At 40.4% G+C, this 24,678-nt stretch overlaps 1 protein-coding gene and 1 non-coding gene across 2 annotated transcripts in view; one reads left to right on the forward strand and one right to left on the reverse strand.

Annotated features, from left to right (window-relative positions):
- The window catches only part of CPNE8 (copine 8), a 371,034-nt gene that overhangs the window by 129,361 nt on the left and 216,995 nt on the right, over positions 1-24,678 (reverse strand). The window contains exon 12 of the mRNA XM_038765237.1: positions 3,184-3,259. Within this exon, the coding sequence (XP_038621165.1) occupies positions 3,184-3,259 (76 nt within the window). The remainder of the gene's footprint in view (positions 1-3,183; positions 3,260-24,678) is intronic.
- LOC119925115 lies at positions 11,749-11,886 on the forward strand. Its single transcript, XR_005449783.1, has one exon. It is a non-coding gene; the product is annotated as a small nucleolar RNA SNORA7 (small nucleolar RNA).

A 24,678-nucleotide genomic window follows, 5' to 3' on the forward strand; every position in this document is an offset into this window, starting at 1 on the left:
GACGTCCTACCACAGTGTTTGAATATGCACCGATCATAAATCATTTCACAAATCCTTTCTGAGCTAATGCATGCATCTCATTTAGGGCCCATTTTAATTTTCAAGCCTACTTCTTTCTATTCCAATCTTCCCACAGCCTTCACTCCAGGAGATCAATCACTTCTCTGATTGCTGCCTGACCTATGCACTGATCTCCCTGTTCTAGTGGTCTCCCAAAATACCACTGCTATTTCACACAAGTCCATAATCTGAGTCTAATTATGAATTTTTTCTATGTGTCCCCTGTCAGTTCACGTGAAGGAGCTGCTCGAATATCTTGTCGTCATCCAGTTTCCAATGAGTGAACCTGGGTTTATTCATTCATTCACATTTATTGAGCACTTACTGTGGGCAAAGCACCGTACTAAGTGCGTGGGAGAGTACAATATAACAACAAACGGACACATTCCAGCCCACAACTTGTTCACAGTCCAGAGGGGGAAGATGTGAAGATTGTCTCAAGCCTGGAGAATTGACTGTGGTCCCGGACCTCATTTTTGGTAATATTCTCCCATCACTGACATTCATGATAATTCCTAATTGTCCCAGATCTCATTTTTGGTAATATTCTCCCATCATTGACGTTCATGATAATTCCTAATTGACCCTGGGGAACCTGCTCAAAAGGAGCTGGATGTAATTTCTATATGGGTTACAAGTCATTCAGTCATTCATTCAATCATATTTATTGAGCATTTATTGTGTGCAGAACACTGTACTAAACACTTCAGAGCATACAATATAACAACAAATGGACCCATTCTCTGTCCACAGCGATTTTACAGTCTAGAGACTGTAGAGACTCTAGAGATTGTAGAGATCTAGGGAAGCAGCTTGGCTCAGGAAAGACCCTGGGCTTTGGAGTCAGAGGTCATGGGTTCGAATCCCGGCTCCACCAATTGTCAGCTGTGTGACTTTGGGCAAATCACTTAACTTCTCTGTGCCTCAGTTCCCTCACCTGTAAAATAGGGATGAAGACTGTGAGCCCCCCGTGGGACAACCTGATCACCTTGTAACCTCCCCAGCGCTTAGAACAGTGCTTTGCACATAGTAAGCACTTAATAAATGTCATTATTATTATTATTATTATTATTAGAGGGGGAGCTAAATGTCAAATAGAAAGTTGGACACCACAACCACCTTAAAAACCTACAACTTTATTGGGAATTTGATACCCCATTGTAGCCACATCCTATCTTGTAGCCTGCCAAAATCAAGCTGGCTTCTTTTTATAATTTCTACCTCTTCATTTATTTATGCATCATTGAATAGTGGACTGCCTAGGTAGAAGAATTTGGTAATATCATTGTTTACTTTGGCTGACAAAAATCAATGGATGTGTTAGGTTTTCCAGGAGTGGGCTGCTACATACTTTGACTTTACTCAGGCTTATTGTCAGTACAGTGTACTATGCTGAATCTGCAAAGCGATTCACAATCATTTTCACGTCTTCTTGTATATCTACCTCAAGAACACATTTGTATATTCCAATTCACTCATTGTGGGCAGGGAATGTGTCTACCAACTCTGCTGTGTTGTGCTATATTGTATACTCCCAAGCTCTAAGTACAAGGTCCCACAGATAGTAAGCACTCAATAGGACTGATTATTGATTGATTTCAAAATGATGTTTATAGATTATTGGATGAGAAGGATTACCTGGTGGCTCAGAAAAGTTGTCATCCTACACCACTTTCCCGATTTTGCATTTCAACCTTCTACCTGCCCTTATCAAATAAACGGAACAGGGTTCAGAACTCCTAAACAGCCCTGAATTGCTCCAAGGATAATGTTCAAAGGACCAGATAAATACATTCATGAGGTGGTTTACTGTCACCCAGAGCCATGATGCTGACTCCATAACTGGACAGTTCAGCACCATATTTTTTAGGCGATGGCCGTCAATAACATCTAGTGCTCTGATGCTCCATGAGTGGTGATTTTATAATTCCTAGTTCTCTATTGGTCTGACATGAAACAATTAAGGCACTGTCCTCTGGTGAGCTAACTTTGGGTTGTGCGAGACAAACAATATTTAGCATTTGTTCCTAATCTTTTCTCTATTTGTGGTGGGCAGTGAATTCTGAAGTATGGCTTACTCCAATATCCTCCCCCTGAGGATATTCTCCCCCTCCCCCTCCCCCCACCTTACCTCCTTCCCCTCCCCACAGCACCTGCATATATGTATATATGTTGTATGTATTTATTACTCTATTTTATTTGTACATATTTATTCTATTTATTTTATTTTGTTAATATGTTTTGTATTGTTCTCTGTCTCCCCCTTCTAGACTGAGAGCCCGCTGTTGGGTAGGGACTGTCTCTATATGTTGCCAACTTGTACTTCCCAAGCACTTAGTACAGCGCTCTGCACACAGTAAGCGCTCAATAAATACGATTGAATGAATGAATGAATGAATATCCAGGGTTGAATTTAACATCACCACTTTCTCATCAACAATAATAATAATAATGGCATTTATTAAGTGCTTAATATATGCAAAGCACTGTTCTAAGTGCTGGGGAGGTTTACAGGTGATCAGGTTGTCCCATGGAGGGCTCACAGTCTTCATCCCCATTTTACAGATGAGGGAACTGAGGCACAGAGAAGTGAAGTGATGTGCCCAAAGTCACAAAGCTGACCATTGGCAGAGCCAGGATTTGAACCCATGACCTCTGACTCCCAAGCCTGCGTTCTTTCCACTGCGCCACACTGCTTCTCTACCATGGTCCACCTACTTGCATAGGACTTTTGTGGAGGCTAGGGACCAGAGTATCTTGTACTGACCTCAGTGCTTAGTACGGGGGCACATAGTAAACACATAGAAAATTATTATTATTATAGGAAGACGGCATCGCATCATCAGCTGGACATGTGTCAGTCACCCTGGTGACCAGTTCATGAGTCAAGTAGGTGGAATGTGTTCCCTCTAACTGGACACTCAATAAAAAGTATTGTTTCATATAAATAATTGAATATACAAGTAAATAATAAGACACGTACTGAAGCTGAAACTATTGTGCTTTAGCAACTTAGAGGTTTCTAGTAGGGAATTATTCTTTGACATTAACCTGGGCACAGTATATAGAAATTCTTAAATCTTTTTATCTTTCTGTTAAGCAATTAAAAATGAAATATCTTACCTCATAAACATTGAATTGCGATTGCCCCCTGGACAGTTCTCTATAACTGGTTGTGAATTCTCCAATGAAATCATGACTAAAAAACAAATTTGATATAAGGGCATTCAGAATGATCGATTATGTGGATAGTTCACATTTTTACAGAGAGGTAAAATCTACTTACATACGAGTGAGCTCTCGGAAAGAATTTCGACAAAGAAGTTAATGTCTTGAAAGGAATTTTCTGAGTGCGTACCAGCATGTCTATGGTACGTTCCTTAACTATAACTACAGATAGCTTATGAATGCATCACAATCGCATTTTATGATTAATATTTATGTTCAAATGCACATAAGTAGACATAAGTATTAATAAGTATAAGTGAATTTGTAGGCTGAAGCTATTCATAAGAAACCTGAGAGATGGAATATCCTTCCGGGTAGAAAGTCAATGCATATTGAAAAAAAAAAAGTGGCTATCACCTTTAAGACAATTTTCACAGTGAGATATGAACTGAGCTCATTTACTTTAATAAATACCATTTCAATTATTTTTTTATCAAGTGAATTTTCTCCTATCGATGATTTAATCTATGACACAGAAAACAGTCTACTAAAAGTAAGACAATAAGGGCCCAAACTGATTGATATTTTATAATCAACAAATGTGTTTTCAGTCCTACAGGACTATTCTTACAGCTGAAGATCATCTTTGGAAGATTACATTTGTTATTTCAGCCACGCCTGTTTGCTGTCCCACCAGAAATAAGATCATTTTCAAATGGGGACAACAATCAACCTCATGCATATTCTCTGTCATCCTCTATCTGCCCTGCTCCCTCACCCGACCCCAGCCTCAGTGTACTAGTAGGTGAATCTGGATCCCCTGCAGTAGAAATTCTTATTCATCTTCTGAAGTTTTACACATGGAAATCATTTTTTTTTCAATCAGAACACAAATAATGTACAGGTTTTCAAACTAAAACAGTATCTTCAGTTGCATATGCAAATAGACCAGAGAAGTCAATCCTCTTATCTAATGCACTTAACAATAATAATAATGGCAATTATTAAGCACTTACTATGTGCAAAGCACTATTCTAAGCGCTGGGGAGGTTATAAGGTGATCAGGTTGTCCCAAGGGGGGCTCACAATCTTAATCGCCATTTTACAGACGAGATAACTGAGGCACAGAGAAGTGAAGTGACTCGCCCAAAGTCACACAGCTGACAATTGGCAGAGTTGGGATTTGAACCCATGACCTCCGACTCCAAAGCCCGTGTTCTTTCCACTGAGCCACACTGCTTCCCTATATCATTAAGTGCTCAATAAATATGACAATGAACTATTTCATTTCCCTACTTCATTATTTGGGTAAATTAAAGGCTTCCCCAGCCTTTTTGTTTGTTTGTTTGCTTTTATGGTATTTGTGAAGCACTCACTATGTGCCAGGCATTCTACTAAGCACTAGGGTGGATACAAGATAATCAGGTTGGACAGAGACCACGTAATAATAGTAATAAGAATATTGATGGTATTTGTTAAGCGCTTACTATGTGCCAAGCACTGTACTAAGCGCTGGAGTAGATACAAGATAATCAGGCTGTCCCACTTAGGGTTCACAGTCTTATTCCCTAGTTTACAGATGAGGTACCAGAGGCACAGAAAAGTGCAGTGACTTGTCCAAGGTCACACAGCAAAAAAGTGGTGGAACCAGGATTAGAACCCACAACCCCTGACTCTCAGGCCCGTGCTTTCTCCACTAGGCCAAATTACTTCTCCCTTTAACTAGCTCAATAATAGCCTATTCTTGTTTAGAGAGAGAATTCAACCATAAATGCACATGTGATTATAAAACAGATGTCAATGAAACATGACATTTATGATTGTTAGAATTTACAATGTGATGTGAAACAGGAAAAATGACAGAATATAACTCTGCAATATCACTGGATATTCAGTGATGCAGAACCAAGTTACTGCATCTAGATCTAATATCCACTGGAAATGATTATTAAGTCCCTTGAGTTAAAATAAAAATCAAATGCTAAAAGCAGCAAAATCTAGGATATCTACAGGAAGACTCAGCTGTAGCATTTACATTTTTAATTCCTAGTAGAAGTTACTTTTCCATACTCTTCAGGTGTCTATTAGTAAAATAAAAGTGATATCTTCTAAAAACAATTTTCACAACTGGTATTTATAGAACATTTGGGCCATCAATGTGTTACTAGTTAAATATCAGGAATGGACATCTCAGCATTACAACAAATAAATAAATAAATAATAAATAATAATATGTAATAAATAAATTAATAAAGCCATCATCATTATTACATATGATTTGGTATTATTATATTAAATATAATTATATTATTATTATATTATTAAAGGCTTCCCCTCCCCTTTTTTTGGTTTGTTTTTATGGTACTTGTGAAACACTCACTATGTGCCAGGCATTCTACTAAGCACTAGGGTAGATACAAGATAATCAGTTTGGACAGAGACCACGTAATAATAATAATAATAATAATAATAATAATAATAATAATAATAATAATAATATTGATGGTATTTGTTAAGCGCTTACTATGTGCCAAGCACTGTACTAAGTGCTGGGGTGGATACAAGCAAACAAGGTTGGACACAGTCTCTGACCATCATGGGGCTCTCAGTCTCACTGTGACAATGCATTGGGAAGCTTTTAATGTTCCAAAGAAGTACATGAAATATTCTGAGAACTCTTTGAAGCTACAGATAATTGGTTGTGGGCATAATTAAAGACAATCTAGATAGTTGATATATCAGAATAGCTTCTTGGCAACACTTAGAAGTTCTGGCTAATTATTAGAAAGGCTTTCTTATTTTTAATCAAAATAGCCACAAATAACCCTAACACAGATTTGAAAATCTATTCTGGACCAGGACTTTCTCCTTTCTGATTCCAACTTTCTACCTCTCTTTTTTTCAGAAGTTTTAAGTAGTGAGTATATCTCAGTGTACTTGAGGATCCTGGTTGGAAAAAGAAATTGATTTGAGAATCGGATTTCAATTAAGCATCATCAATGGTAATTATTGAGCACTTTTTTGAATGGCATTTATTAAGCGCTTACTATGACACTGTTCTAAGGCTTACTATGTGCAGAGCACTGTACTAAGCTCTTGGGAGAGTACAAGATAACAGAGTTGGCAGAAACATTGGTGGTCCACAGAGAGCTTACAGTCTAGAGAGAAGCAGCATAGCTTAGTGGATAGGGTAGGGGACTGGGTGTCAAAGGTCATGGGTTCTAATCCCAGCCCCACCACTTGTCTGCCGTGTGACCCTGGGAAAGTGACTTAACTTCTCTGTGCTTCAGTTACCTCATCTGTAGAAAATGGGGATTAAGAGTGTGAGCCCAATATGGGACAGGGGCTCTGTCCAACCTGATTGATTTGTATCTACCCCAGAGCTTAGAACAGTGTTTGGAAAAGAGTAAGTGCTTAATAGGTATGATTATCAGAGGGGAAGACAGATATTAATACAACTTATTTGCAATGTGCAATTTAAAGAAATATACACAAGTCCTGTGGGGTTGAGGGTAGGGCAAATATCAAATGTCCAAAGGTCGCAGATCCAAGTGCATAGACAATGTTGAAGGGATCATCATCAATAGAGAAGCGGCGTGGCTCAGTGGAAAGAGCCCGGGCTTTGGAGTCAGAAGTTATGGGTTCAAATCCCGGTTCCACCAATTGTCAGCTGTGTGACTTTGGGCAAGTCACTTAACTTCTCTGGGCCTCAGTTACCTCATCTGTAAAATAGGGATGAAGACTGTGAGCCCCCCGTGGGACAACCTGATCACCTTGTAACCTCCCCAGCGCTTAGAACAGTGCTTTGCACATAGTAAGCGCTTAATAAATGCCATCATTATAATGAAGAGATCATAAGTACTGATGATCCCCAAATCTTTATCTCCAGCCCTAATTTTGTTGTCTGTCTCCCCCTTCTAGACTGTGAGCCCATTGTTGGGTAGGGACCGTCTCTATAAGTTGCAAACTTGTACTTCCCAAGCGCTTAGTACAGTGCTCTGCACACAGTAAGCACTCAATAAATACGATTGAATGAATGAATGAATAATCTCTCTCCCTCTCTCCAGCCTCGCATCACCTCCTGCCCTTAAGACTTCTCTACTTGGACGTCTTCCTGTCACCTCAAACTTAACATGTCCAAAAAGGAACTCCTTATCTTCCCACCCAAACTATGCCCTCCTCCCTGACTTTCCCTCACCACCGTCCTTCCTCTCTCATGTGTCCATAACCTTGGAGTGATCCTTGACTCCTCTCTGTCATTCAACCCACATATTCAATCCATGACTAAAACCTGTTGGTCCCACCTTCACAAAATAGCTAAAATCCATCCTTTCCTCTCCAACCAAACTGCTATCTTGTTAATACAATCACTCATCCTTCTCCTGCCTGGATTACTGTATGAGCCTCCTTGCTGACTTCCCAACCTCCTGTCTCTCCCCACTCCAGTCTATTCTTCACTCTGCTGCCCAGATAATTAAAAAAATATATATTCAGGGCATGTCACCAAACTCCTCAATAAACTCCAGTGGTTGTCCATCCACCTCCACATCAAACAAAAACTCCTCACCATTGGCTTTAAAGCATTCCTCCACCCTGCCCCCTCCTACCTCACCTCGCTTCTCTCCTTCTCCAACTCAGCCCGCACAAGTCGCTCTTCTAGTGCAAACCTTCTCACTGTGCCTCGATGTCGCCTGTGTCACTGATGACCCCTGGCCCACATCCTGCTTCTGGCCCGGAACAACCTCCCTCCTCAAATCCAACAGACATTTACTTTCTCCCCAGTCAAAGCCTTAATGAAGGCACATCTCCTCCAAGAGGCCTTCCCAGATTAAGCCCCACTTTTCCTCATCTCCCACTCCTTTCCACATCGTTCTGACTTGTTCCCTTTACTCATCCACCTTCCCAGCCTCCCAGCACTTATGTACATATCTATCATTTTATTTATTTCCTGATGTTTGTCTCCTCAACTCTAGGCTGTTAGCTCGTTGTGGGAAGGTAATGTGACTTTTTATTGTTGTATTGTACTCTCCCAAGCACTTAGTACAGTGCTCTGCACAGACTACGTGCTCAATAAATATGAATTAATTAAACTGAATTGAGAAGAAGCTAGGGAACAGAGGGCTTTATCAGGGAGGCCTCTTGGAGGAGGTGTATCAAATATGGACACAAACAGTTTATAGAGTTTTCCAAACACCCTGGCCTCTTTGCCTGGTGAAGGTCGTGTTCAAAAAATCTCTTCCCACCTACACACATATGGATTCAGTTAGATTCATTCATAAGGTTCTAAATTAATTAAGATGACCTCCCACTTTAGGACCAAGGGCAGAAGAGATCTAGAATGTGGACTTAAATTTTGTTTCAGAAATTGAAAATCCATTTAGATGAGAAGCAGGTATTATTGTCTTCATAAAGTGAATTGGCAGAAAATAAAACATAGTTTGCTGCATTTCCCAAAATTCCTTAAGAAACCACTAGACCTTAGTAAATACTAATTAATGAAGAAGCACTTAATTTATCCTCTGAGAGGTCTAGGGTCTCTAAAGGCAGGCTCTGTCCTTGAACGCAGGAGATCGGCATGGAGGTGGAGAACTCATTCATTCAGTTGTATTTATTGAGCGCTTACTGTGTGCAGAGCACTGTACTATGTGCTTGGAAAGCGCAATTCAGCAACAAAGAGAGACAATTCCTGCCCATAATGGGCTCACAGTCTAGAAGCGGGGAGAAGGACATCAAAGCGAGTAAATAGACATCAGTAGCATCAATACAAATAAATAGAATTACAGATTTATACACATCAAAACAAGTAAACAGGCATTAATATAAATAAATAGAATAGAGAAATAGAATAGAGAAGAGGCGAAGACCAGAAGAAGTTGGGAAGTGTTCTTCCCTCTGGAATGCATCATGGCTTAATGAAAAGAGCATGGGTCTGGGACTCAGATGACCTGGTTTCTAAACTCCACTCCATGATGTTTCTGCTTTGTGACCTGGGGCAATGCAGTTAACTTTTCTGTGCCTCATTTACCTCATCTGTAAAATGAGGATTAAATCCTAGTCCCTTGATCATCTTGAATTCACCCCAGTTATTAGTACAGTACTTGGAAAGGACTTAACAAATACCCTAAAAAAAATAACCTTCTGTTCTCCCTCTTACTTAGACTGTGAGCCCCATGGAGGCGAGGGATTGTGTCCAACCTAATTCACTTGTAGTTACCTCAGTGTTTAGAACCATGTTAGGCACACTTAACAAATACCATTAAAAATGTGTTGGGGCTCCACCCAAGGTTCCCAAGGCTTAATTCTGCAAGTCAGGTCACAAATTGAGTCTTGCCTAGAATGCAATATTGACTGCTGGAGTCACCTCTGCTGGCTCTCATTATGCTTTTGGCTATGTGTACAAGAGCCTAAGGAAATTAGAAAAGGAAATTTGAAGGTCTGTCATAACTGCTGCCACAGTTCTAATCTACGTTGCCTGTTTTTGTGTACTGTCCGCTAGACGGCAAGGTCACAGGTCTGGCAGAAGAATGACAATTCCCCCAGAATTGTTCAGAACATTCTGGGAGAAGGCTGGCAATAGTGGGAAATGGTGAAAGCTTCAACCCTAGGGGTGGAGCCAAGTTCTCCCAAGAGGAGGGGGAAAGGGAGGGAGGGAAGGAGAGGGAGAGGGAGAGGGAGAGGGAGAGAGTCTGAGATGTTCGCTCCAGCCTGGTCTCCTGAGATCCACCAGAGACAGTTTCTGGGGTAATATATTTCTCTCTGTTTAAGTAGCATCAAGAGAAAAAGTGAAGCTAGGGAGACTTAATTTAAGGCTAATTTTACAGTGGACCCATTTGCAGCCATTTCTCCAGGAAGTTCTCGGGCTGCTATCTGCAAGGTCGAAACACAGTGTGTGACTTCCAGTGAGGCAGCCAGATCTCCCGTTTGGCCCAAGGAGTCTTGAACCTCAGTGATTTGAAACAATACCTTGTAAACCTTGACATAGGTGTTTTCTGTTGTGATCTTTTCCAATTTGTGACACCAATTAAATCCTGACTTCAGTCCTTCCTTGCTTGGGTGTTGAGTTTAGGCACAGTGGCGGAGGCCTACACAGACTCATAAACTGGATCCTAATAATGATAATTATGGCACTGGTTAAGCACTTACTAAGTGCCAAGCACTGTTCTAAGCACTGGAGTAAATACAAGTTAATCATGGGGCTCACACTCTTATCTCCATTTTACCAATGAGGTAACTGAGGCACAGAGAAGTGAAGTGACTGGCCCAAGATCATACAGCAGACATGTGGCAGAGTCAGGATTAGAAGTCCTTCTAACTCCCAGAGTAATGCTCTATCCACTAAGCCATGCTGCTTTGCCTTTTTGGAAATCCTAGTTCCATACCTTCCTTTAAGTAGCTACAAATATGACACTACTAATCTCTGTCCTCCTTGGAGAATATACCACGATGCGGCTTCAACTTCAATCGCCCAAGGGAAAAAAAAAATTTGCCATCTAAATGCTGTCATTCTTTAATCACAAGAGTCCCCTCAATTTTCCTTCTTGCCTTTATTCTTAATTCACGTCTGAATTATATTCAAGTGTCTAGTGGTGATAGTAACAAGGTAGGGTGTGAATGGGGTAGCTTTAATGCTAGACTGATCAGTTATTCAATCAGTCAATCAACCATCTTCATTGAGTGTTTTCTGTGTGCAGAACACTGTACTAAGTAATAATGATGGCATTTATTAAGCGCTTACTATGTGCAAAGTACTGTTCTAAGCACTTGGGAGGGTACAATATAACAGAGTTGGTCGACATATTCCCTGCTCACAATGAGCTTAGAGTCTAGATGCTAAATTAGGATGATCAAATTAATTCTTGATATGTGTATTCCTCAAAAATCTCCAGTGGCTACCAATCAACCTACGCATCAGGCAGAAACTCCTCACCCTCGGCTTCAAGGTTGTCCATCCCCTCGCCCCCTCCTACTTCACCTCCCTTCTCTCCTTCTACAGCCCAGCCCACACCCTCCGCTCCTCTGCCGCTAATCTCCTCACCGTGCCTCGTTCTCACTTGCCCCGCCATCGACCCCTGGCCCACGTCCTCCCCCTGGCCTGGAATGCCCTCGCTCCACACATCCGCCAAGCTAGCTCTTTTCCTCCCTTCAAAGCCCTACAGAGAGCTCACCTCCTCCAGGAGGCCTTCCCAGACTGAGCCCCCTCCTTCTTCTCCCCCTCCTCTGCTTCCCCATTCCCCCCACCTTACCTCCTTCCCTTCCCCACAGCACCTGTATATATGTGTATATGTTTGTATGTATTTATTACTCCATTTATTTTACTTGTACATATCTATTCTATTTATTTTATTTTGTTAATATGCTTTGTTTTGTTCTCTGTCTCCCCCTTCTAGACTGTGAGCCCACTGTTGGGTAGGAACCGTCCCTATATGTTGCCAACTTGTACTTCCCAAGCGCTTAGTACAGTGTTCTGCACACAGTAAGCGCTCAATAAATATGATTGATTGATTGATTGTATAAGTGCTTCCCCTCTCAGGATCGTATCTGGAGAGTTTCCAGTGCTCTACCAGTCTCAGCTATGGGAGGAAGAGTCAAGCAGAGGCATACTCATTCCATTCTTAGTTTGGGCAGTGGCTAGTGAGTGAAAGGCAATTTGCTACAAGTCCAAACTCCCCTGTGCAGGGCAGCAGTGGCATGGGAGAGAGTCGAGGGTGGACACTCAAGTTGACTGTGCAGAAGAAGACAGTGGTAAGCCACTTCCATATTTTTACCAAAAAAGCTCTTTGGATCCACTACCGGAATGACTGCAGATGGAGAGTGGGGTGTTCTGGGAGAGATGTGTCCACGGCATAGATATGGGTTAGAGATGACTTGACAGTGTAAGACAAGATATAACTGTGGGAGGGGTGAATAATGAAAAGTGCAAATCCAAGTGCAGACAACACAGAAGGGATCGGGAAAAGAGGAAATGAGGTCTTCATTGGGGAAGACCTTTGAGAAGTGACGTACTTTTAATAAGGCTTTGGAGGTCTCACAGAATTATTGCTCTCTAGTTCCAAATACCTGAACCTAGAAAATGAAAACCTCTAGCCCCTGGAAAATAACTCCTTGCTTCTGATTTGTACCTATCTTCTTCTGAACGATCTATTGTATAACCAGCTCCATTTTTCTACACTAATTTGTTTACTAAGGGTTTTTCCTCAGTTAATTATCAGTCACTGTCCACTACTAATGGTATGATTGTCTGTGCTTATATTTAGTCCTCCCTCATGGTTCATGAGGGGTCATGTTTCAGAAAGCAGCAGGAACAGCAAGTCCTCCAATGATGAATCACTAAAATCAATGAAGGCAAGAGGTTAGGTCCCCATGCCAAGAAAATACTATCTAATTTTGTGGCTTGCTGACAAATTTGTGCAGAATATTACTTTGATTGGTATGTTGGGGAACCAGCTTGCTGCAGTATCTCCATAAAGGAAAACAGATGTTTAATGGAGTTAACTGGGTTTTAAATGATTTGTGTGGCAGAGATGAGTTTACAGATAGAGTCATGCAAAAAATCTGATGCTGAGAAATCTTGGATTTCAGCAGATGAATATCATCAAAACACTCAGGAGGCACTGAGTTGATTTGCATCTGCCTGAGAGAAAAATCAAAATAAAGAAGCTTGTGATAAGCGAGGGCCAACTACGACATTTTTCCACACAATATTAAAAAGCATTAAGGAGATACTATCAACTCTATTCTTTGTAATAGAGCCACCGTGGGAAAGCACTTCAGACAAATTCTAATACATTAAACAAATACAACTGGCAAGATTAGTGCTTTGTTACATTCCAGAATTATAATCGTGGCAGTGCAGTGCCTGACCAGAACCTTTAGCCCAACAAGGTTACAAATCTGGAAAATACTTTCCATTTAGCAGATTCTCTAAGATCTCTACTTTTTCTCCTTCCTACTCTTTCTTTTGCCTGTTCATCTGTTCACTGGAACTTTCACTAGATGAAAAAACAATCAAACTGAAAATGAGATTAAATCCAAATAGGTCAATTATGCTACTCTAACAGTCCAGTACAAGAGTTTGGTAGACGAGAAACTTAAAACCATTGAATCAGATAAAATTTTAAGCATCTCTAAGTGTTTCAATTAACCAAACAATTCCAATCCTCTGGAAGAGATTGGCAAATAGTTTTCACAAAATCAAGTGTGCTAAAGTTTCATTTGATTGACATGCTTTCCTTTTGTCCCACCCTCATTTCCTTTCTCATTTATTCTCTTCTTCTTCAAATGATCAATATCAGTATATAAAGAAAACCCAGGCATCTGCCTATTGCAAAAAGTGTTAAACTTCCCTAAACCAATTTATAGAAAAAAAACAGACCAAAATGGAATTGCAAAGAGACACTTAAGTTATTAAATTCCTTTGATTATTTTTAAGACCCATTGAGCATTTTCCATTAAGTCTATACCCTGAGTGGTGCTGGCCAGAATGCGCCATTACTTACAGACATACTACAAGCACTGAATTAGCAGTTAATACAACCAAATCACAAGAACTCCACTGTTGCTTCCCCATGCCTCCATTGAAGGATTTTGGAAAAAGCTCTGCACACAGTAAGTGCTCAATAAATACCATTGAATAAACTTTTCTGTTTCCTTCTCTATAACTTAGAAATAGACTTTCTCCTTCACGTACTTGGAAAAAAAGACCCTATGTTTAAAATAAAACATTAGGTTAGTATTGATTTTCTGTTATCACTCAGGATGAGCTCTCCTATCAGTTGAATAGGACTCACAGATATTGCATGTGGAAATGTAGCATTCTTTAATTGAATCGATTTCTTGGGGCTCTTACTGTATGCAAAGCATGCTAATAAACACTTAAGCAAAGCCTTATGAGGAGACCAGGTATCGTATTGTGATATTTTAGAATTAAACACATACATTTTACCCGTACTGTTCAGTTAAGGGAATGCTGAATTCAATAGGTTTTCTTCCCTTTTGGACAAAACTACTAGTGTGCAAGCTGTTTATTCAAGGATCTCTTATCCAAAAACTTTTTAAAACAGTTTGATTTTTAATAAAAGGATTTCACCAACTAAAATGCTCAACACAATTTCCACGTCAGTAGAAGTTCTCAAATTCACATGTCCCCAGAACTGCAGGTGCCATCCCCAAAGTGAGACATTTTGATTTCTTTGATTTTCTTTTTAGCATTTCCGCTTTCCTTAGAAACAGCCTTAGAATTTCTCAAGGCATTTTTTTTAATGGCATTTATTAAGCGCTTACTATGTGCAGAGAATTTTTGGAGTGGGACTATCCACTAAATTTCTTACTTTGAAAGAACCTACTTTGAAAGAACATAGTACTTATAAAAAGATCAAGTCCATTATTTGCATCCAAAGTTGTTGTTCAAAAAGTCCCACTGGAATTAGTTTTCTAGATGCTATTTACTTCCTGGGGACAAGCTAATGATCGATTTTCTCCTGAAAATTTCTCCCTTCACTGAATCTTTGCTTCCTTACTCAGAATCTAGCAGACACTGTGGGCAGCAAGGGCTGTTAGAAGTAGATTATCAGTGTCCCAAAGACTTGTGAGACCTACCCTCTTTGTTAATCTTAAACAGATGGACTTAAAACAATTATCCTGTCTTCCACAGTAGAATGTCAGAGATACAAAGACACAAGAATGCCCCTTAAATGGTCACCAATCATTCATCCAGGTAGACCAATCATTTCTTATAGCTTATTTAAATGCTGAGCAGTTTTGAAATTCCATGTTGTGTATCCAGAAATCTTAATATTTTACCTTGCACCCAAAACCATACACTCATTAGGACATATTTTCATACTTTCTAGGACTTGCAGCAAATTTGATATAATCATATTTCCTGTTGATATCTAACAATAGTATAAGGAAAGGGAGTTAAACCACTTCATTTCAACTTCAGAAAAAAAGCCAAAGATTTACACGAGTTTTAAAAATGTTGACGAGTCCAAAACTCAATTTAAAGGTACATACCTTACACTATAATATGTTTTATCAAAGCTGCAAAAGTGTGTGCTTGCTTACGGTACAGTTTGTTACACAAGGAATTCACAAATTCTGAAGACGATTTTTCTATGAGAAACTAGTGTTTATGGATTGTCTTCAATGTGTGATGAAAAGTTCATGACAAAAAAAACCCATTTTATTAAAAATCCAAATGGCAGCTTGAACATCATATCATTATTTGATTTAATTAAGCTTTTTTTTACAATGGTTTGAGTTTTCTCTAATATATAGAATTTTCTTTGAATAATTTTTTAATGGCAATTATTAAGTGTTTACTATATGCCAGGCGCAGTACTAAGAGCTAAGGTAGATACAAGAAAATCAGGTTGGACAAAGTCCGCATTGGGCTCACAGCCTTAATCCCGTTTTACACATGAGGAAACTGAAGCACAGAGAAGTTAAGTGACTTGCCTGGGGTCACGAAGCAGATAAACGTCAGAGCTGAGATTAGAACCCAGTTCCCAGTGACCCCCTAGGCCTGTACTTGTGTTGCTGACTTATACTTCCCAAGTGTTTAGTACAGTGCTCTGCACACAGTAAGCGCTCAATAAATATGATTGATTGATTGATTGATTGTACTTTTTCCACTAGGCTATGCTGCTTCTCCTCAGAACTGAATTTTACCAAGCTACCAAATTGAATTGAAAATTGAACAGAATTGAGCCACTAAAATTATAGTATCCCTAGATGTTAAAAAAATGATGAAGACACTTGAAAAGTGACAAGTTTGCCAAGTTGAGCATGTCTCCAGAATTTAGTATAAAATCCAGACAGTGTCAATCTTTTGAACTGCATACATATTATAAATTGATATATCATGTATCTTCTTTTTATTCCATATCAAAACATCCCAGTTCTAATTTTCTACTTTGATAATATTCCCTGGAGGTGCACACAACTTACTGAAGGATCTCCTACTCAAAAACATCTTTTAAAAAAAGTCTTATGTTTACAGGGTCTCTCCAGCTAGAGTTTTGAAGAACAGCTCCACGCTAGATGTTTATATGGTCCCAGACTTCAGGTGCTATAATAATAATAATGATGGCATTTGTTAAGCGCTTACTATGTGCAAAGCACTGTTCTAAGCGCTGGGGAGCGGAAACAAGGTAATGAGGTTGTCCCATGTGGGGCTCACAGTCTTCATCCCCATTTTTCAGATGAGGTAACTGAGGCTCAGAGAAGTGAAGTGACTTGCCCAAGGTCACACAGCAGACTTGTGGCAGAGGCGGAATTCGAACCCACGACCTCTGACTCCAAAGCCCGGGCTCTTTCCACTGAGCCACGCTGCTTCTCAAGTGAGCCATTTTGAAGGGATTTTTGGGGGGGCCTTTACTGAATTTCTGTTTTCCTCTAGATTGTAAGCTCCTTCTTTCATTCATTCATTCAATCATATTTATAAAACATTTTCTGTATGCAAAGCAGTGTACTAAGCACCTGTGAGAACACAAATGCCCTCCCTCCACACATCCGCCAAGCTAGCTCTCTTCCTCCCTTCAAAGCCCTACTGAGAGCTCACCTCCTCCAGGAGGCCTTCCCACACTGAGCCACCTTTTTCCTCTCCTCCTCCCCATCCCCCCAAGCCCTACCTCCTTCCCCTCCCCACAGCACCTGTTTTTTTTTACAGATTTATTACTCTATTTATTTTACTTGTACATATTTACTATTCTATTTATTTTGTTAATGATGTGCCTCTAGCTTTATTTCTATTTATTCTGATGACTTGACACCCGTCCACATGTTTTATTGTCTGTCTCCCCCTTCTAGACTGTGAGCCCGTTGTTGGGTAGGGACTGTCTCTATATGTTGCCGACTTGTACTTCCCAAGTGCTTAGTACAGTGCTCTGCACACAGTAAGTGCTCAATAAATATGATTGAATGAATGAATGAATAACAAATAGACACATTCCCTGCCCAAAACAAGCTCACTGTTGTGTGTAGGAAACGGGTCTACCAACTCTGTTATCTTGCACACTCCCACACACTTAATACAGTGCTCTGTACACAGCACAGCATGATTTATTGATAACGTCTTTAAAATTTCTCAAAGCCTTATTAGGGTGGAGAATGAGCAGAATGATATTTTTTTTCAAACCCGCAATTCTTTTCCGGCTACCACATTTTGAATCATTAATTTTAGCATGCTGCTTTAGAGAAGCAACATGGCACTGTGGATAGAGCAGGGACCTGGGAATCAGAAGTTTCTAATCTTGGCTCTGCTAATTGTCTGCTGTGTGTCCCTGGGCAAGTCACTTGTCTTCTCTGTGCCTCAGTTACCTCATCTGTAAAATGGGGATTGAGACCGTGAGCCCCATATGGGACAGGGACTGTGTCCACCGCAACTTGGTTGTATCCTCCCCAGCGCTTAGTACAGTGCCTGGAACAGAGTAAGCACTTAACAAATACCATCATCATCCTCACCCAATGAGAGGCAATGCTTTTCACTTTAAAACCTTCTAGTAGACTCAAGCCAAAACATCACTAAGTAAACCACTAGCATCACAATCCATTTCTTCCCTTAGATTCTCAGCCTAAAGTTTCAGGAAGGCTGGATGTTCATCAGTTGTTCTCAACAGGATTTTCCATCATCAAAACCTTTCTACTAAAAGATGTAGGAAACTAAAGCAAAATTAGGAGAAGTCCAAAGAGGATTTGTGTCAAAGCATGAGCTGAGGAAAGTAAGTCAGGTCTCATACTGTTTCAATCAAGCAATCGTATTCACTGAGCACTTACTGTGTGCAGAGCACTGTACTAAGCACTTGGGAGACTACAATATAACAGAGTTGGTAGATGAGTTCCCTGCCCACTTTCCTTTCGAATGTTCTGATTTTTTCCCTCAAATTGGACATGTAATAACAATGATGCAGATGACTCTTTGGACCAACCTTTAACTACTTCCAGAAAGTCATCATTATAAATTAAAACCAATAAATCATATAGATCTAGTTCTTTGTAGAACAGACAACTATCATTGGATTGGGCCTGCAATGCAGAATCTGTTGCTTTGAAACTGCAAAACAATTAAATTACTCTAGAGGTTGTCTATAAATTCACACCGCTCCACTCTATTGGAGTCTATATTTTATCACCAAATACTTTTTAAGACATCTATCTACACAGTCATTTGACAGCATCTGACAGAATTTTCTCAACTCGTTTTGCTTTCTGCACAATGATTAAGTCTTCAAGAGTTCCATAATTGTTTTTTGAACATTATGACATCCCAGGGTAGTGAATCACAAGGAAGAAAAACAAATGGTAGAGTACACAAAGATACAAAATTCCCATCCGGGAACTGAAAAATCCTGTCAGAAAAACCAGCTAGCCACCCAGTGCAGTCAGTCAATTGTATTTACTGAGCGCTTACTGTGTGCAGAGCACTGTAATAATAATAATAATAATAATAATAATAATAATAATGGTATTTGTTAAACGCTTACTATGTGCAAAGCACTGTTCTAAGCGCTGGGGAGGTTATTCATTCATTCATTCAATCGTATTTATTGAGCACTTACTGTGTGCAGAGCACTGTACTAAGTGCTTGGGAAGTACAAGTTGGCAACTTATAGAGACAGTCCCTACCCAACAGCGGGCTCACAGTCTAGAAGGGGGAGACAGACAACAAAACAAAACATATTAACAAAATAAAAGAAATAGAATAAATATGTACAAGTAAAATAGAGTAATAAATATGTAGAAACATATATACAGGTGCTGTGGGGAGGGGAAGGCGGTAAGGTGGGGGGATGGGGAGGAGGGGGAGAATAATAATAATAAAGATCATATAAAGATATGACCGAGATTTTTCATTTTATAAACCAAAGACAGCAGGTTACAAGGTGATCAGGTTGTCCCACGGGGGGCTCACAGTTTTAATCCCCATTTTACAGATGAGGTAACTGAGGCACAGAGAAGTTGTGACATGCCCAAAGTCACACAGCCAGAGCCAGGATTTGAACCCATGACCTCTGACTCCAAAACCCATGCTCTTTCCACTGAGCCACGCTGCTTCTAAGTGCTAAGTACTAAGTGATTGGGAGAATACCATATAACAGTGAGCCCTATGTAGGATAGGGACTACATCTGACCTGATTCCCTCGTATCCTCCCCAGCGCTTAGAACACTGTTTGGTACATTGTAAACGCTTAACAAATATTATTATTATTAACAGACACACTCCCGTCCCACAGCGAGCTTACAGTCTAGAGGGGAAGACAGTCATTAATATAAATATACGATAGTCCACTGTTAAGTGAGGGTCAGATTATTATTTTTAATGACACATGATCTCTTTACCATTGGCATATCCCTCTCCATCCCGGCCCGTTCACGAGCCGGACACCAGTCTCCAAACATTCCGTAATCTTCCTGAGAGACTCTGAGGGACTCCAAAAAGGACAACAGGGAGGAACTGTAAAGGGTAAGTCACAAAAAGGAGGAAATTAAAGGAAAGTTGCCATTTAAATTATTTCAAACCAATGGGACAGGTGGTTCCCTTTTGGAGAACTACCTCTGATGGGTTCTTTAGCCACCCAAAAAAGTATGGAGAAAAATTCTTTCTTTTTGGGGGGTGGGGTGAGGGTGTGTGTGAAAATATCACATTTAGGAGTAAAACAGAATCCTTAACAATGACCTAGTTTGGTGGCTCAAGTATCAGATTTGAAAGAATTTTCAGCACCTAGGAGCTGAATATTTTACGATGATATAGGGAATAATTTACTCATGAGGATTTACTTTGTGCTCTCCAATAATTCCGATGTTCTAGTTCTCCCTATATTTACACTTCATTTTAAAATAAATGTAAATTATCTTCCTTAGAAGATGAGAGGCAGCGTGGCTCAGTGGAAAGAGCATGGGCTTGGGAGTCAGAGGTCATGGGTTCTAATCCCGACCACCACGTCTGCCGCATGACCTTGGGCAAGTCACTTAACTTCTCCAAGCCTCAGTTACCTCATCTGTAAAATGGGGATTAAGACTGTGAGCCCCACGTGGGACAGCCTGATCACCTTGCATGCCCCCACCCCCAGTGCTTAGAAAAGTGCTTTGCACATAGTAAGCACTTAATAAATGCCATTATTATTATTATTATTATGAGCTTTTCTGAATTCGAGGATTGAATGGAAGAGGAATTCTGGGGGAAGAAATGATTATTCAAGATAGTATATGAGTGTTGATTTAGCCTGTTTCTAAGATAATTTATTAAAACTCTCCTGGTGATTGTTTTGGTGGTGACAATATGATCGTAAAAACAATCAAGGAAAAATGAAGTGGGAATTAACACCTATTTTATTTATATGTGCATATATATAATTGTTCTCTGCATGAGAAGACACACTTGACAGTGAAGCTCAATTATGAATGTGTGTGCGGGGTGGGGAAGGAGGATGTGGAAAAGCCAATGTGGGACCCACAGTAATTGGCAACTTTGTGTAGACAAAAATGTGTTTCTAAAATATGATTTCTAAGATATTTCAGGAGATGAATTAATTCATTTATAAAATCACAAAGGAAGACTAATGAATTATGAAGTGTCAACTTCTAAAGTTAACTGAATTACTGAGAATCAAAACCATAGAAAATAAGATGATTAAATCTTATCATCTTGTCTGGAAGACAGAAGGCTATAAATTTTAATCCCAGCTACACCACTTGTCTGCTGTGTGGCCTTGGGCAAATCAATTACTTCTCTGGGCCTCAGTTCACTCATCTGTTAAATGGGGACTGAAACTGTGATCCTCACAAGGAACAGGGACTGCGTCCAACTCAATTTACTTGTATCTGCCCCAGGGCTTAGTACAGTGCCTAGCACACAGTAAATGCTTAACAAATGCCATCATCAAATCTCTAAAATGGCATTTTTTTTCCCTAAATGCCATCATCAAATCTCTAAAATGACACTTTTTTCCCTAGCAATAGTCCCCGATTCTCCCCTTTCAATTTGTCCTTTCTCCCCCTTTCAGACTAAATGGAAAACCTTCATAGAAGCATTATTTAGAAAGGAATTTCAAAAAGGTTTTGAATGAGGCGGTAAAAATAGCACTAGCCTCACAATCAGAAGTCCTGAAATCTCTGATTCGTTCTCCACTGCCTCTTTTAGTGGCACTGAATGACTCAAACTTCCTGTGATTTTTCACGTTATCTACCTCACCAAAATGATGAGACTGCTATTTATTCAACATCTTCAGACAATTTAAGACATTGGAAGGGTATTATTTTAAAACAAGGCAACTAGGGGACCATTAATGCTAGTAAGGTCATCAACCAATTACTCATTCTTATGTACTGAGGGCCTTATTGCACGCAGACCACTGTAATAAGCGCTTGGGAGATATCTGTTCTAAAGATATTTCCAATCTACCAGATACATCTAACTCAAAAAAAGGTAGAATGATAAACTGAACATTCATATTCTATGTAGTTACTCTAGGCTGCTATTTAGATAGAGATATGGACCCAAGACACACAAATATATTGCCTCTGAAGGACGGGGAATGAGTTCTACATGATTATCTTGTAGAGAAGCAGCGTGGCTCAGTGGAAAGATCCCAGGCTTTGGAGTCAGTGGTCATGAGTTCAAATCCTGGCTCTGCCACTTGTCAGCTGTGTGACTCTGGACAAGTCACTTAACTTCTCTGGACCTCAGTTCCCTCATCTGTAAAATGGGGATTGACTGTGAGCCCCCCGAGGGACAACCTGATCACCTTGTATCTGCCGAAGCACTTAGAACAGTGCTTAGCACATAGCAAGCACTTAATAAATGCCATTATTATTATCATTATTATTATCTTGTATCTATGTCAGCATTTTATACAGTGTTTGACACATAGTAAACACTTAACCACTATCACAATTATAACCCTCTAGACTGTAAGCTTACTGTGGACAGAGAATATCCCTGTTTATTGTTATAACATACCCTCCAAAGTGCTTAGTACAGTGCTCTGCCCACAGTAAGTGCTCAATAAATACCACTGAATGAAAGGAATAATGAGAATTTAGCGTCTCTAGAAATTCAAATGGCAGTTCTTAGTCTCTTTTATAAATGGTACCCTTGTAATCTCATTTTTTTACTGAAGCACCACACACACACACACATATATATACATGAATATGTGTATATATACATGTATGTGTATATATGTGTGTGTATATACATGTATATACATATATATGTATATATATACATATATATATCCCTCCACTTACAGAGAAATCCTCCCAACGAAAGAGGGGAGAAACAAAGCACTTCAGCTGGCATCAGCAGAGCCAGAATCATGTGTAAAGAGGCCCAAGGCCACTGCTTGCTGTGGACATGGAGTGGTATCACTTTCAGTAATAGCACAGTTTCCTCTTTTCATTGTTCCAACTGCGGTTTCTCCACTGCTGGCTACCCAGAATTCACTCCACATCATGGAGTTCGGCAGGAAGTGGCTCGAAAGCAGTAGGAAGTGCTGCTGCTGCTGCTGCCATCACCCTCATCCTCAAGTTTTCAAATGTCTCCCTTCCCTGGTTGGTTTCTAGTCCAGGACCTGCCACTTGTCTGCTGGGTGACCTTGGGCAAGTCGCGGTGTCACTTTTCTGAGCCTCAGTTACCTCATCTCTAAAAGGAATAATAATAATGCTGCTGCTGCTGATGATGATAATTTAGGCATTAGTTTAGGAATTACTGTGTGCCAAACACTGTTGCCTGTTCCACTTGGGACTCACAGTCTTAATCCCTATTTTACAAATGATGATGATGGTATTTGTTAAGTGCTTACTATGTGCCAAACACTGTTCTAAGTACTGGGGTCGATACAAGGTAATCAGGTTGTCCCACATGGAGCTCACAGTCTCAATTCCCATTTTATAGATGAGGTAACTGAGGCACAGAGAAATGAAGTGACCTGCCCAAGGTCACACAGCAGACAAGTGATAGAGCTGGGATTAGAACCCACAACCTCTAACTCCAAAGCCCAGGCTCTTGCTCTCTATTTTTGCTGAACTGTACTTCCCAAGCACTTAGTACAGTGCACACAGTAAGGGCTCAATAAATACGACTGAATGAATGAAAATCCCTGCCTTAAATGGTCCATTTCCTTTGTATTGGTAATAATGATAGTAATAATGATTAAGATAGTAATTATGATGGCATTTGTTAAATGTTTACTATGTGTTAGGTGGTGTACTAAACACTGGGGTGCATACAAGGAAATCGGGTCGGGAACAATTCCTGTCCCCGTGGGGCTCCCGGTATCAATCCCTAATTTACAGATGAGGTAACTGAGGCCCAGAGAAGTGAAGTGACTTGCCCAAGGTCATACAGCAGACAAGCGGCGGAGCCGGGATTAGAACCCATGACTTTCTGCTCCATCCATTACGTCATGCTGCTGGTAGACACTGAAACAATCACGTGAAAGAAACTTAGCAGCCAAAGGTGGGTGAACTGGCCACACAATTCTCATCAAGGATATTCATTCTTTCATTCATTCATTCAATCGTATTTATTGAGTGCTTACTGTGTGCAGAGCACTGTACTAAGCGCTTGGAAAGTACAAGTTGGCAACATATAGAGATGGTCCCTACCCAATAGTGGGCTCACAGTCTAGAAGATAATAATAATGATGGCATTTATTAAGCGCTTACTATGTGCGAAGCACTGTTCTAAGCGCTGGGGAGTTTACAAGGTGATCGGGTTGTCCCACGTGGGGCTCACAGTCTTCATCCCCATTTTACAGATGAGGGAACTGAGGCCCAGAGAAGTTAAGTGACCTGCCCAAAATCACACAGCTGACAAGTGGCGGAGCTGGGATTTGAACCGATAACCTCTGACTCCAAAGCCCGGGCTCTTTCCACTGAGCCATGCTGCCTCTATTTCATCATCATCATCATCAATCGTATTTATTGAGCGCTTACTGTGTGCAGAACACTGTACTAAGCGCTTGGGAAGTACAAGTTGGCAACATAATTTTAAGAGGTTCCCTATCAGTTTGCTCTGGGACATTACTAGGAATCCTGCACATTTCAGAGTAAATTCAGTCATGTCCCCCCGAGAGGCAGTGTGGTTTAGTGGATAGAGCCCAGGCTTGGGGGTCAGAAGGACCTGGGTTCTAATCCTGGCTCTGCCACTTTCATTCATTCATTCGATCACATTTACTGAGCGTTTACCATGTGCAAAGCACTGTACTAAGCATTTGGGAAGTACAAGTTAGCAACATATACAGACGGTCCCTACCCATCAGCGGGCTCACAGTCTAGAAGGGGGAGACAGAGAACAAAACAAAACATGTAGACAGGTGTCAAGTCACCAGAACAAAGTCGTCAGCCACTTGTCTGCTGTGTGACCTTGGGCAAGTCACTTGCGCAGTGAGCCCACAGCAAGCTGCCTTGTAAGTGACTGTTTGTGATCCCGTGAACAAGAAGAAGGAA

This window comes from Tachyglossus aculeatus, chromosome 2, assembly GCF_015852505.1.
Source record: "Tachyglossus aculeatus isolate mTacAcu1 chromosome 2, mTacAcu1.pri, whole genome shotgun sequence".
In the NCBI taxonomy this organism is placed as follows: Eukaryota; Metazoa; Chordata; class Mammalia; order Monotremata; family Tachyglossidae; genus Tachyglossus; species Tachyglossus aculeatus.